General features: G+C 40.8%; 1 protein-coding gene across 4 annotated transcripts in view; it reads right to left on the bottom strand.

The window, feature by feature from the left end:
• The window catches only part of MTM1 (myotubularin 1), a 41,118-nt gene extending 25,742 nt beyond the window's left edge, over positions 1-15,376 (bottom strand). For 2 of the 4 annotated variants that reach the window (XM_064713272.1, XM_064713276.1), the window contains exons 1-8: positions 15,261-15,376; positions 13,005-13,156; positions 12,242-12,397; positions 4,855-4,926; positions 3,908-3,980; positions 2,365-2,459; positions 1,228-1,338; positions 227-328 (exon numbers count right to left, since the gene is read on the bottom strand). In XM_064713272.1, the coding sequence (XP_064569342.1) occupies positions 227-328; positions 1,228-1,338; positions 2,365-2,459; positions 3,908-3,980; positions 4,855-4,926; positions 12,242-12,250 (462 nt within the window). In that variant the 5' untranslated portion in view covers positions 12,251-12,397; positions 13,005-13,156; positions 15,261-15,376. Of the gene's footprint in view, positions 1-226; positions 329-1,227; positions 1,339-2,364; positions 2,460-3,907; positions 3,981-4,854; positions 4,927-12,241; positions 12,398-13,004; positions 13,157-15,260 lie in introns of those variants that run through there. The other 2 variants (XM_064713274.1, XM_064713273.1) reach the window with 2 other exon arrangements.
• Between the last annotated feature and the right edge of the window lie 294 nt (positions 15,377-15,670).

The raw sequence follows: 15,670 nt of genomic DNA, 5'->3' as shown, positions 1-15,670 counted from the left end.
GGTGATCTGTAGTGTATATGGAGTACATCCATAATTTTACAAAATATATAGATTTAAGTGTTGTAAATACACAAAATAAAAGCTGCTGTTTAGTTTATGCTGACCCCAGATTCTGTTGTTACACTTTTATATCAGCTATGATGTAGCCATTACTAGTTCAAATAGCTAGTTAATTGGCAAGAACTCTGCATTAATACAACTCAGCAATAGAAATGATGCAACTTACCAAGTTATGTGACTGGGGAAAAGCATATTTTGTGAGGAGTTCAAATATATCTCTTCTACTGTGCCCTTCTTGTTTTAATGCAAACCGTAAATTCCTCATATCCTGAAACAAAGCCATAACTTGTTAGGTGAACCAAAGCTGTAAGATACTTCTCTTTGTACAAGTGCTATATTATACACTAAACATGATTTAGAATCTGCTTGTAACACCTCAAACCCTTGTGAATGTTCAGGTTTATTTCTTATCCCATAAAATAGAATGGAGTGTAAGAATTGTACAAATACAGCAGTACCACACTCTGCGTGCTGCAAACAATCCTTTGGCATGAAGCATCAGAAATGGCTCTATTTTATTCACTGAAGAGTCTCATGAGCTATTGAAAGTTTGCAGGATGGGAATTACTCTGTTTTTGAAAGAAAGATTTGCCAATAATCTGTGTAGAATACATTGTTCCTATGTTCTCATCACTGGGGTCAAAAATAAGCAATCTGTGCATTAGCTGCTAAGAATGAAATGTGCACACACTCAGTGAATCCAGTAAAGGACTCTGAGTTATCCACTGGGAACTCCCATATGACCACAGTTTTCCATGGTGACAATTTTTTGTGATACTATAGATATTTTTTACATAAACTTTTCACTGACTTTATAGTTTACAAAGACCTTGTTTGAGATGTTCTTCAAAGATACCAGAATTATTAAAAATATTCATTTTAGAACAAATGAAATAACAAAGCAGTGCAGTAATAATGCCCTAAAATACAACTGATGTGCAAAATCTTGTCAATTAGTGATCTGGAAAGCAAGACCAATCCCTCTCCTTGCATGCAGGTAGGACAGTTAAACAGCCCTTCATACAAAAGTTATTTCTCTGTCCAGTTTCAAAAAGCTCTTTTTAAATTCATCCATAAGCATGTACTTTCCCTTCCTATAAAGAGGTAATCACTGAGGAAAAAAACCCTCTAGATTTCATTTCCTACTGAATTATTGGGAAGTCTTACTTTACAGGTTATATCTAATCCATAAGAGTTCTCTCCTCTGCTTGAAGCTCCTCCCATTTTTTCAATCCTGGAAATTACCCCCAAGGGAACATCCAATATCACAACTGGATCCTGCAAGAAAAGTTTGAGTAAGGAAAAGATTAATGTGAAAAGAAGACTCAAGCAAAATGTTCTTATGCATTCCAGAATAGAAAGCAGACATGAAATACATACAGGAAACAAAAGCATGTTTCTGCCTTTGAGTCTCCTCTGCCAGCATGTTATGAAGTCTGTACAGTCACTCTACAGCCTGGAGCACCATCCAGTTTAACATGCTACAAAAATATTTCATGCCTTGTTCAGTATGCAGAGAAAACAGTGGCAACACCCTAAGAGATGCCTTCTGCTCCACACTGGTTTATACTGCTGGTTTATCCTGCTTTATTGATATACAGCATAAAGCAGAGCTAAATGAAAAAAGACATTACTAGTACAGTTAGCTACAGCCAGAAAGGCCTCAGTTCAATAGTCCCAAATCCTTATTTAAAAAAAAAACCCAACAAAACATTATGAAAGAGATCACAAGCACATTTTATTCTCTTCCATGTCACTGCTTATCAAACACATTACCACTATCCCCACCCATATACAGTTCTACTGATCAAAGTATTTTTCTTTTCTAACAGTAAGGACAATCAAAGTCTTGGTTTACTGAGAGCCATTTTAAGAACTATTGCACATCATTAGTTACTGCCCTTGATCTATTGCAGATTAAAGTGTAAAGGGAACAGCTATCAAAAAGGCTCTGACAGACAAAAGATAAAGGTATCAGTTCAGTCTAAGTGATTGAACTGTAATTTCACCAGGCAAAAATCACACTTTTACAACACAACTAATTTTAAAGAACTTATATTATAATACAGATACCTCAGTGGCACATAGGCAATTACTATTTAGTCATTACAGAATTAAGATATGGTTATTACTAACATTACAGACCATTTCAAGCAAAAAGCCTCCTATGCAATCCCACAAGCATATGTGTGCCAAAACTAAAACAAATGAACTGGCCACAAAATAAATCAAAGGCAGTGGGGGGGAACAGAAGAGAGTTTAAAGCCAATTCATCCCATGAAGTAACTGTGGCATGTTACTCACATTTTCCACACTTCTGAGGTACAGCCTGTAGTTTGTGATGTACACTCTTCCTTTAACGGGGCCATTAAATGGACACATATAAATAACATCCTTGTCTGTAAGAAATGTAGTATTTCTTAAAAGATTGTGAAAAGACAAAATGAGAGCTGAGGACAGTATTACTTAAGTAGCAGTAAAATAAAACAAGAGCTGTACTCAGAGGTGAATTAATTTAGAAAGTAATACATCTGAGTTTTATCTTTAATTTTTGAATTATTAAGAAAATGTGAAAGACTCATATACTAAACTTGTCCAAATTAAGTGCACAGATTCCAGTAGCCTTCCCCAGTTACATTTGTGTTTTCTTTCTCAGCACTACACAGGGGGACAGAACAGGGAGTACTGTTATTACTGCACCACAGTCTGTTTACCACCCCAGAACAAATACGTTGTTGATACTATTACACCACTCTGTAAACAACTCTCTGCTGGAGTAGTAGTTCAAGTTGAAGAGTGTTTAGGGAACTCACCATGCTACAGAGAAACATTACATTTCAATTTGAGGCAATTAAACAGAGTAGGGCCATCAGTGCTTCAGCAAGGACAGCAACAGAACAGACACTAACACATACCACTCAAAAAGATTTAAGTGAAGCAATGCAAGTACAATCACAGAATTGTTAAGGCTGGAAAAGATATCTCAAGATCATTGAGTCTAACCATGACATTAAAGACTTCCATTTATTTCCTCCTGTCCACTTATTTCTTTAGCCCAATCTATTTATCTGCCCTCCACAAAAAGGGCCCTAATCCAGTGCAGGGCCCCAAAGCACAGACAATTTCCATAAGGATCACATCATACATCCATCTTAGTCCCACACCCTCTCCCTCACACTTTCTTCCTTAAAAACAAAACTACTTCCTCTGAATCACCACTCTGAATCACCACAAGCCAATCTTGTTTACAAATGCACCCAACAAATCTGGCCATAGGGGAGAAGCTGCACAAGTAAAAGACTCCAACAGAGACTTTCTTTCAGGAAGAGTCTCCATCAAGAAAAGAAAACTACACAGTACATTAATCTCCCTCATGCTACAGTGTATGTAAAAGCCAGCAAGAGCAGAGAAGCCCTGCTTGTGCCCTCTTGTGTCAAGGAAGCCTAAGATGGTACTTTGGGAATTCACATTTAGGCTTAAATTCCACACCACTCTACAAGGTATCAATGCATAGTGGGTAGAACATAGAATTCTCTTGACTTCAGGAAGCTTGGAGGAGCTCTTATCACTCAATATGTGCTGATTAATCTGTAGATACAATCAGGACACAACTTGCAATTTCTTTCTATGGGAAAATCTGTCCTGTGTAGAAACCAAGATTTTAAACACTTGAAAGTTGTGATATGTAATAAAAAGAATCTGTCACAATTTCTTTGAAAAACTCCTGACATTTCAGCATGACTGACCTTTGCCCCAGTCCAAATTACAAGACAATTCAGTAAGATACAAGTGTTTGTATCTTCAGACTGCTGAACATCACTGCATCAGGCACTACTGAGCTTCATACCTGTGACCCTGGTCTCCCCTGGCAGACGAGGTATTTCTTCATTTTGTTCCCAACTAGTTCCATCTTTTAGATTCTAAAGAAGAGAAGCACAACAGCACATCACAGTTTATTTACAATTTCAATCAGATTAAAAATAAAACCAACCACAGTTAAAGGTAATTCCTGCTTGGGAAAGAACAGGTCTTGCTAAAGTAGGAATTCACTGATTGAACCAAAACAGGAAAACACACAACTATCTTACAATGCAACTATGAAATGTTTAAAGGTTGAACAGATCTGAAACATAAGCAGGTTTTAATCTTTCCCCTAAAAGAATAGTCAGTTATTTGCATTAAATTGGAATTAAACCTCTCTACTACAAGTTCTCTGGAAGTTGTGTGCATTTATTCTTCCAAGTACATTGGGCTTGGAAGAACAAATCAGCTGCAATTACTTAAGCAACGTACTCACAACTATCACACACAATCTACTGTTTTCTTGCACCCTGGTTACATTTTCTTCAGCTGCACAGCATTAGAAAGCAGAGGGACATGTCACTTACATTGTTTCAATAGATTTTTCACTCTAGATGAACATCTTAAAACTGAGCCAGACAAACATAGCAAGGTATAATTTAGCAATTGCAATACAGAATCAAAGGCAACAAAGTGCCCAAAATTTTCAGGGATGCCACAGACTATTTTAAGGTAGAAAGCAAGGATAAGAGTAAGTACATTAGAACTGATTTTAGGGAGTATCTTGTTAGCTATGATAGCAAATACTTTGCCCATCCACCCCAAAAGATATTTAAATCATCTCAGTTAACTGCATTAGAATTTCAGCAATAAAGGTAAGTTTACACATTCAAGAAGCTATTTAAATGCTTGTTTTTCTAACCAAATATGCAAGACATTGCTCTCTGGGAACTCTGATGTAGAAAACCAAAATATGGAAAAAGTTACACTTACCTGTTTGCTTGAGGAGTTCTCCAAGGAGTTTGAATTATATTTAGATGTTGATGATGAGGCCATGCCGGGTATCTGACAAGTAAACACAAATTGAAGACTTAAACTACCTCCTGAGCTGCAAGACTATTTCCAGGAGAGATTTTAGACTTTTGAGGTCCACAGGTAGACATGAAGAACTTAAAAGAATGTTTTGCAAGCTACCAGTAATTCAAAAAATTACACAATCCCTCATAATTGAAGGTTACTATTCAAAAACATCCAAATCTAACAAGAAATTCATCTCTAGCTTTGCAATTGGCTCTTATTATAAGGAATATTCTGACTCAATTCTCTAATGGAATTCCAATGTTGGAATACAAGTATTGGTTCAGTAAACAGACATTAGAGTGCTTGTTTTAAGTCACCGTATACACACATTATGAAATGCTACCTACTTGGAGCATTATTGCACAGCTCTTGAAGTCACAAGCATGTCAATACACTCATGTGGTTCAAGTTTAAAAAACACAAGAAAAAGAAGGACTTCCACAGTACTTTTCTGTTTAAAAACAATCCCCCATTTCCTAACTGAAGCTGCAGCCAGTACACCAAAAGAATGAGGGTCCAGCCTTCTGTTCTGAACAACCTTCATGTATTTAAAGGTAAAGGATGTTCTTTATTTTTTAAATGGTATTAATTAAAGACAGAATCTTGTGTGACAGAGGATTCATCATCCTAATTTCACAACACTGCACAAGGGAATTTTAGAACTAACACTGGGAAAAACACTTCCCTTTCACTACTCACACACCCTTCATCAACTGATCTGACATCACACAGCAGTCTTGAAGAGATTCTGTTTGTTTGGAGGAGAAGAGACAATTACAGACTACAGAGTCTTTGTTTCTATTGCACAAATTTGTAGTCTTTAAAAAGCAGTCTCTCCCCTCTCAGCACGGGAAAGTTTGGCCAGATCTCTGCACCAGGAAAAGCAGCCCATGCTCCTGTGTCACAGGAGGGCTGACAGTGACACTGCAACAGTCCTGGGACAGAGACACATTCAACTGCAAGGGGAAAAATGCTTTGACATTACTGTAACAGCACACCAATGGGTCTGTGCAGGAATAAAGTGGAACACCACATCCTGTGGGTTCTACAGGGTTGTCACCCAAGTCTTTCATCTCTCATTAAGAACACAGAAAACTTGACATTGTGTTTAAAACTGCAATATTCAGTGATACAGTTTATCAGTAAAAAATCACATCCCTCCACCAAAAAAAAAAAAAAAAGACATTCAGCTGAAGAAATGAAGACAAAAAAGCTTTGAATGCCACAGAGCCTGTGTGACCCTGCACACAGAGGTTACTGCCTCCCTTCTGGGTGTCCAGCTATCTTAACTTCCTCCAAACACTGAAACAGAGGCCCTGAACTACTTCTAGTGCAATGCCAACAATTTCAATGAAAAGCTATCAGCATTTAAAATTAAATCATCATCCTTTCAAACTACACAGAAATACTGTTACAACACTGGAGTCTAATATTTTGCCCATAGAGTATTAAGATATTTTCACAGCTTTTCCTTCCTTGCAATCTCTTACATATTAACTTAAAAGTAGATTCAACTTTTGCTATATTGTCATGCCAACTAGTCAGCATCCAATACTTGCTCAGATAAGATTCTTCAATTTACAGAAGTTTAAGATTTTATAAATGTAAAAAGCATATTTACTCAGAAGGTTGTTTTAAAAAAAATTTCCATATGAAGTGTCCTTTTTTCCATATTTTAAATGAGAAATGCCAGGTGAGACAACAGCCCCAGTTTTTCTATGTCAGCAATAACTACAGCTTTTAACTGGTGCTCACGTAAATTTAAATTAAGGCTGCACCAACCACAAGAGACAAGTGAGCACAAACAAGCCCTAGCAAAGTGCCTTTTAAAGGATGTGACAGCCCTGAATAGCTCTGCACTGCAGAATGGAAACAGTGACTGCAGCAGGTACCGGCACCCCCGAGCTGGCTGATCTTACACAGCTGCTCCAGCAGCAAAGGCTCAGCCAGAGCCCAGCAGGACCTGGGCACTCACCTCAGAGCCAGCCCACTGCCAGAGCTCAGGAAAACAAAAACTGGTTTGGACACTCCCCATGCCTCCCAATCACAGTGCACTCCTGCTGCTCACACAGGGAACAGCACCCAGTGTTTTAAAAGCCTTCTGTTTGCTCCTTTGCTTTCTTTATTATTTCCTTCCCTCACTGCACAGTCACTAAGTTTGGGCTGAACTGCAGCACTACATGAGGTAAGATTCTGAAACAATCTGACTATAACTCACACTGAGATGTGGAAAAGTTAAAATATATAGGCAGAGATCCTGTCAGGTTCTCAGAAAAAAATTCTCTTTGAGGAAGCTGACAACACAGCAGGACAGAGCTCCCGTTCCCCCCAAGCTGCCACCCCACCAGGCCACTTCCAGCAAACAACATGTGTGTGGTCTTGCTGCAGATGTTTATGTTTCTGTGGATGCAAGTTTACCTTGTATAAGACTCCCCCAAGTCTCCCTGAGACCCATTTCTTTAAACATACTTGAAAGTGAAAATAAATTCATTATCTGTCTTCAATTTCTATAGAAAACTTCACTCTAGAATTACAACCAACTACTCTGTTTCATTTCCAACACTTCAGTGATGCAAATTAGACCTATTCAGAGCTAATCAAGTTGAATAAATATGTAATGAAGATAAGGTGTTATCTGTGACAGTATTTTTTAAATCCATCAAACATTTTCACTAAAATTAATGTGAGTTAATTTCATCAGTATGCAAGTGGAAGAATACTTCTAATGCTAAAGAATTTTGCTTTGAAATCTAGTCATACCTAAAAATCCCAAATACTAATAAGCATATTTATAACCACCCACATTTCCATAAGTAAACTAAGTCCTAGTAATTAGTTACAGAGCACTCATTAGACAGCATTTAGAACAGTGTTTTGGACCCCAGTACAAGACAGGCATGGATAAATTGCCTGAGGTTCCCCAGGAGGAGCAGAACACAGAGCACCTGCCCTCCTACAGTGAGAGGCTGCAGGAGCTGGGAATTGTCCAGCCTGAAGAGGAGACAGCTTCAGTGGGACCTCACAGCTGCTCACTCAGCCTTGGAGGCACTTGCTGAGAAGGCAGAGCCAGGGTCTTCAAAGTGCTGAGTGACAAGATACAACAGAAATCAAAACAAACTAGATTGCAGCTTGATTTCCGGGCAAAAAGAACAACAAAGCCCTTCTTTTGCACGGTAAGGCAGGCAGGCTGTGAAAACAGGCCCCAGGGAAGTTGCAGTCTTCATCCTCAGAGGTTTCTAAGACCCAGCTGGACAGGGCTGTGAAAAGCTGGTTCTGATCCTGCTCTGAGCAAGAGGTTGAACTGGAGGCCTCCTGAAGTCCCTACCAACCTGGATTATGCATCTGTGATCTTCAGGCAACAGACAAGATTAAGTTCTCATTAAAAGTGTCCCTCAAACAAGGACACACCCTTAAGGAAGTGGACTTCTCTATAACAAGAGAAAACAAGTTTTCAAAAACATTTAAAACTAGCATGAAATATTTACTTTTTTATATTATTTCTTAATCTGTCTAATTGTAGAAGCAGCTTTTGGCAACCACCCAAAATAATATTGCCATGAACAATTAAAAAAAAACATACTCCACCACAGTCTTAAAATAGCTCCAACTTTCTCATTATCACAGAGCAGCAGTAGTCCTTCCACACAGGGAGACACCTTTCAAGTAGTTTTCCACTGCAAGCACATTTTATTCCCCAGTACTCATGTGTACTTCTAGACTTGAAAAAAAATTGGTAGCCATACAAAGTTCAGCAGCTGAACAGAAAGAAAATTACTCTGCAAATTTAAAACAAATCAGGCAACTTTGTTTGTGATATTCTGCAGTTAGCAATAGTTGAACATTGATTCCTGAATCTAGAATAGCAAAGAGACAAAGCAATTTTACTGGATTTAACTTGAGCTGATAAACAAAGCTTTGTTAAAGTTATGAGAACTTAATATAGTAACACTATCAAGAAATGGAGGCTCTGGTGATCTTACAATAACAAACTACTTGGAATCAGTGTTTTCATTAAACATGATATTTATACTTGTGCTTCCTAGCATTGATGGGAATGGAGACACAGCAATGTTTGAAAGGTGTGCTGGTAGAGTTTTCCTTGTTATAGTAACATTATACAGAGCCAGTGTGAACATACTGCCTTGTGTTTCCCATACAAAACTAAAAGCATAAAATACAAAGTCCTAAAACCAAAGGCACAACTGTCAGAACCACAACTGCACAGATGAGGAATACACAATAGGTAGGATTTCAGAAATAACACACAGAACAGCACAGAACTCCAGGAATTTCTAAGACAGTATCAAAGTTAAACTAGGACAACCATGAAGGAAAAAGGCAAAAAAAAGTATTTCACTCACAAAAAAAAGTATTAAGCAGAAAAGAACATAAATCCTTTACAAAATACATATGGAAAAGCAGCAGTCCTGAAGTGCCAAGCCAACAGCAGCATCTAAGTTATCAGTCACCAAAGTAAGCACCAGCATCCTAACACTAGTAAATAGGTGTTTAATCCAATGAAGTCAAGAGTAGCCATTCATCTCAATAAAGCTTAATAAAATTTTAGGATAAGATATAAAGACATACAGGAGTACAAAAAAGGACAGAAGAATGATCTAAGGCAATGAAGGCAGTTTTCCAGACATCAGCTGTCCCATACCAAACAAAATGAAACAACAGTGCCACAACAACTAAGTCCACAGAAATAAATACATCTCTTTCAAGCTCATTTAACCAGTTGTATTTTAGCACAAAGGAACTATACTCAGAAACAAAGGTAAGGTAGCAGAAGTCTCCAAAGTTACAATGCTACAAAAAAAAGAAGTAGCATAAAGCAGAGCATTCCAACTTCAAAGAAGTTAAAATATGCAAACAACTAAAACCCCACAGAAAACCCACACCAGAGAAATACTTCCTGATATATATTTCTAAAGGATAGAAACCCAACAAAAATTTCCTGCAATAGTGAAAGATACCAATGCAGGGGAGATTTAGAAGCAAAACTGCTTGGGCTGGAAGGGACCTCTCAAAGTCACCTGGTCCAATCCTCCTGCAGTGAGCAGGGGCATCTCTTTAAGTACATCAGGTCACTCAGAGCCCTGTCCAGCCTCCCCTCAAACATTTCCAGGGATGAGGCATCCTGTCTGAGCAACCTGTGACAGTGTTTCAGCACCCTCCTGAAAAGCTTTTTCCTTTAACTAGTCTAAACTGACACTCTTTTACATTAAATCATCACCCTTGTCCTACCAAAATAGGCCCTGATAAAAACCTTGTGCCCATCTTTCAGTTAGACTCCCTTCAGGTACTGGAAAGTGCTACAAGGTCTTCCTGGAGCCTTCTCCAGGCTGAACATCCCTGACTCTCAGCCTGTCTTCACAGGAGAGATGTTCCAGTCCAAAATCATTAACCACAATGATGTTGTTTGTGCTCTCTTATCTCAATTGGCAGATCACAGAATCTCCTATTTCTGCTTTACCATCACTGCTACAGAGTCTGAAATCCTTCCAAGCACAACCTCTGTGTAATGCAGGTCACAGCCCCCACCTTCCCTCAAGTGGATCCTCATGATTCTGCTGATCTGAGACCAGATTATGCCACTAGTGGGTCTTCTCCCTTAATGTCTAAATAACATTGCCTATTCACATGTACTTACTACATCTACATTTTCCAGGGAAGCCATATGAGCTTTCAAGTCTCTCTGAAAGTCTTAGCACATCAAGTGTAACCAGAGCACACAAAGCTAGCCAGCAGTGCAAGCCTCAATGGAATACTGTCCACACAAAATTTATCTGCCCTTCTACACCAAGGTTCCCAAGTCAGTTAAATCAAATTCATCAATAATCACTATATTAAAAAAATCTGTATCCTTCAAAAACAGTATCACAAAAACCCTCTCAATCTGAAGCTGTTTGCTGAGCACCAATTCTACACCAGGCTTCCCATCCCTAAGGAAAATGCACTCCAGAATTGTTGCCAATTCTCTGCTCAACTGTACAGCAGCTGCACAACTCAACACAGACTGATGAATTTGTTTGTCAAGAGCCAGAAACGCTCCCTCTCCCAGAAAAAGCATTCTCTTGTTCCCTAATGAGCCCTGCATTTGACAGGTCAGTCATTGTCCCCAAAGGATTCAACACAAACAAATCCAAACAAACAAAATTCACAACAGTCAAGTGACTGCTAACTCACCAAACCAATTACAAGTGTGGCAGCTGCCTGCCCACTCAGATTGTACAGGCTCACTATAGTAGGGAGTTTTCAGGATATTAGAAGGCAGACCTCATACTAACAATAACTAGTACCCTGACAATAGAAATCTACAAATGACAGCCAAAGAAAAAACTCGGCAGAAAGTTTGGCAGAAAGTTTCTCAGTGCCACCAGATCCTACACACTTCTAGGAATAAGTTCTTCAAAAGAAAAACTTCTTGTAGTCTGTATATGGAAGGCAGGTATTGAACACAGAATAGTTGGAGGAAGCAAAAAATTCTCAATTATGTCTTGATTGATATTACCCCTGTCTGCAATTGAAGTTTTTTGTTTTGCTGTCTTAACGTGGAATTTAACTCCCACCCTATTTTCAAAGTAAATCACAACTTTCAACAAGACACAACATAAATGTCTATAACGTTACTTTTTCTAATTATCAACCCAATTGCTTACTCCTTTCATATTATATTGAAAATACAGCTTAGGGTGACATCCTAGCTTTTATCCTGGCAAGCTTTCTTTTAAGAGAATTACAAGTCCCTCTCACAAGGAGAGGTGACAGAGTAGAACACATGCCATCATGGATCTTATAGTTAGATAAGTTTTGTGCTTTGTATAATCATTACAAATAAAAGCAGCACCTTCTTTAGTGGTAATACATATAATTATTTTCTAGGGCCTGTATACCAGCAATAGTTCTATTCCTTGCAATCTATGCTAACAATCATTTCTGTCCATTTGTACTCACTTATTACTAATCTTGTATTTGTTCTACGTGTACTACCTTTCCCTTGCCATGATTATCATTTTTCCTGGACTGCTTCTTAATATGCATTCTGGTAGCTGAGTTCTTAAGTGGAAGTTCAGTTCTGTGAGTGGATCAAAGGAAGCACTTTTCCTCTAACAGCTAAATCTACCTAGATTAGGTGGCATGACAGAAGTGAGTGGGTTTTTTAAGAAAGCATTTGTCAGATTACCTCTAGAATCAACATTACATCTGTAAGAAAACTATGCCTGAAGGCTGATCCGTGGCTTTCTAAACCCACCCAGTCTATTTTCACTGCCTCTCATCCCCTGCAGGGAATGCATACCTCCCACATTGTCAGAAGCTGATGCAGTTGACAGGAAAGCCTATGGGACAGCACACACAGCTTCCCAGTCTCCTATTAAGAAAGCCTTCAGTTGCTCTCTGCTCATTCTTCTTGAAAGACATCCCCTTAGGCCGCTGTAGTTCTGTTGCTAAAGATCTAAGTGATGATTCCACAGGAGAAATGGAAATTGCATCTGTTATGCAATGATACACTGCATTCAAAAATGACACTGTAACAGTTAAAACTACATCCCCCTACTCAGAATTTCCTCCCAACTTTCCTTTAAGACCATGTTCAACCCATCAGACTCATCCTCTGCCATCTGCTGTTTAGTTCCTCTTCCACTACATGAATACTCACAATGCCAAGGAGAAAGTACCATTCTGAGCTGGTCTGCACTTTAAAAAGTGCTTTAAGTGGACTATGATTTTATAGAGTATGACAAAGTCATTTACAAATCATTGCTGGATTCCATCCCTAAGAAAGGAGACACTGGGACTACCCTGCCCAATGAATGGCCCTAAGTCACTCACAGGGCAGCACCACACCTCTGGAGGTGCTCTCTTTCAAGCAACAGCAGGGCCTTTGCTGGGCATAGAAACCTGGATACTTCCCACACTGATGGGCCCAGTGACATCCCAGTCTCTGCTGTACAGCCTTTCCACTCACTACATGCACTAACATGAGTTACTTAGATATGGCTTGGAAAACCCACATTCTATCTTACACAAAAGTGCACTACACTCTACTGAAAGGCACTTACTTTTGTTCTCTCTTGCTCAGAAGTGTCCAGATTCAACCAGTCATTTCACTTGTATAAAATACAGATGCCCACTTCAGTGTCAGATGTCAGGAAACTTGGGTTCATTCCTTCAGCTTTACAACAACATTTGAGATTTTTGCTGTAGCTGGCCCCTAACAGGAATGGAACAGGTAGGAAGACATTGTTAGCATTGCCAGAAAATTTCAATTGACATTACTTTTGAAAACTTCAGAAAGGAAGCAAAATCCCAGAACAGTGCTATCAAAAACAATCTGGAGAAAGGAAACAAACAGTACTAGTTCTTTTTATGTCAGGATGTTTGGCATCAGGTAGGTGGAATTGAGAACTTTCTCTTCTAAAACTGGTTTTAAAATGTTGTTAACCAGTTTCTTTTCCCAAACACACTTAGGAATGTCTTTCATATGAAAAGCTATGCAAAGTCAGAAGCAATAGACCATGAAACAAAAAACTTATTTCTACCCAATTCAGGTTCTTAGAGAAACTAGTATTTTGTGTCCTTTGAAACAACTCACACAACACCCACAGTTTTACAGTTACTTATTAAATCAGCTGTGCAGTCTGAATTAACTCTGTAACTCTACACACAGCAATACAATAGCACAGGGTTTGATCACACTTGATGATGCTACATGCCCATGTCTTCAGTGAGAGTGTTTTCTGCAAGTTTCCTTCTGACCAAGCACAGAATGATAAACAATGCAAAGAGGGAGAATTCTGCATTTTATTGAAACCAGCTCTATAGCTCATCTCCTGGGACACTTGCCACGCAATGCAGTCACAGTGTCAGAAATTCTGTGTGTTAAGGCTCTGTTAATAACTGTACAGCCTAACCTTTTTAACTACCTAAATAAAAATTAACTTTAAAAAGAAAACTGAAGCAAGGAAGAGGTTCTGGTTTCACATCATACTGTTCCTGTACCATCAGATATCTGGTTCTTTGAATATGGCTAATGATAAACAGATTTATGACCACTAGCAAGAAATGGGCACAATTCCTGCCCTAGAAAAGAAGCTATGCCATAGAGCCAAGCTACTTTTTAAACACCCAGTTTTTGTCAGTGCCTATTGTGGCAAGCAAATCTACAGACCCACAAAAAAAACATTCTCACAATTTTAACACTGAGTTTGCCTATGCTGCTTTTATAGCACTAAGGTAGCACTGGGGTTTTCTGTGAAAAAAGCTAACACCTTTCTTACGCTCTTAAAACATGCACATCTGAAAAAATCCAACACCAACAAAACAAAATCCACCAACCACACAAAGCAGAAAACATGCCTTTTGACTGCCACAACACAAAAACCAGCAAGAAGATTTGTTATCTTCAAGAATAATGTCGTGCTTTAAATCAACTAAAAAGTTTCCTCTGAAAGGAAGGTTTCAGCTCTTTAGTCGTGAACACTGAAAGAAGTCACATGCCTCAGAACAACATTTAAGCCGGTCAGAAATGAACCGGCTTAAAGGTCTGAAAGCGAATCAAGAGCACTCGGGACATCGCGGAGAGGACTGAACAGGAAAGGTAAAAATTACACTTCAGAGGTGACTTTGCTGAGCCACACTTTGGCAACATCTCGCTCCCAGACGGATGCTGCGCACCGGGGTGGGAATCAGGAGAAGCCGGAGCTCAGCGGCCACAAACAACGCGGGCAACCGAGCCCCGCCAGCCGCGGGCCCACCGACACTGCCGGGAGCCACGGGCCGGACACTGCCCGGGCCCCGCACACACCGACAACGCCGGGACCCCAACGACACACAGCAGCCCCGCACCGGCACTGACCGGCACCCCCGGGCCCCAATAACACACAGCAGCCCCGCACCGGCACACACCGCCACTCACCGGCACCCCCGGGCCCCAATAACACACAGCAGCCCCGCACCGGCACTCACCGGCACCCCCGGGCCCCAATAACACACAGCAGCCCCGCACCGGCACTCCCGGGCCCCAATAACACACAGCAGTCCCGCACCAGCATACACCGGCACCCCCGGGCCCCAACAACACCAAGCAGCCGCGCACCAACACTCACCGACACTCCCGGGCCCCAATAACACACAGCAGCCCCGCACCGGCACTCCCGGGCCCCAATAACACACAGCAGCCCCGCACCGGCGCCCCCGTGCCCCAATAACATACTGCAGCCCCGCACCGGCATTCCTTGGCCCCAATTACACACAGCAGCCCCGCACCGGCGCCCCCGTGCCCCAATAACATACAGCAGCCCCACACCGGCACTCACCGACACTTCCCGTGCCGCCGCCGCGGGCCCGAACACGGCGCTCACGTGACGGGCCCGCGCCCCTCCCACACCGCGGGGGCTGCCGGGAGCCGCTGCGGCCGAGGGGCGGGGCTGTGGGGAACGGGGCGGAGCCTCACGGAGGGGCGGGTCCGGTCACCCCTGGGGGCGGGGCTGCCCCGAGGGGCGGGGCGGAGCGGCCCCTCAGGCCGTGAGGGCGGGCGGGGCTCCATGGCGCGGGCCCGAAGGAAGCACCCGGGGAAAGGGGAGGGGAGGAAAGGGACATACGGCCAGAGTGAAAAGGATCAAGCTGATGGAGTGATCAGACAGCCCAAGCATTCTGGATACCCTCTGGACACCAATGAACACTATAATAAAAGGAGTAAACGATAAGAATAAACACTGTGCTGAAG

Source organism: Zonotrichia leucophrys, chromosome 4A, assembly GCF_028769735.1.
Source record: "Zonotrichia leucophrys gambelii isolate GWCS_2022_RI chromosome 4A, RI_Zleu_2.0, whole genome shotgun sequence".
Classification (NCBI taxonomy): domain Eukaryota; kingdom Metazoa; phylum Chordata; class Aves; order Passeriformes; family Passerellidae; genus Zonotrichia; species Zonotrichia leucophrys.
Note: the sequence above shows the minus strand (reverse complement) of the source record. Positions and strands in the feature narration are given on the sequence as shown.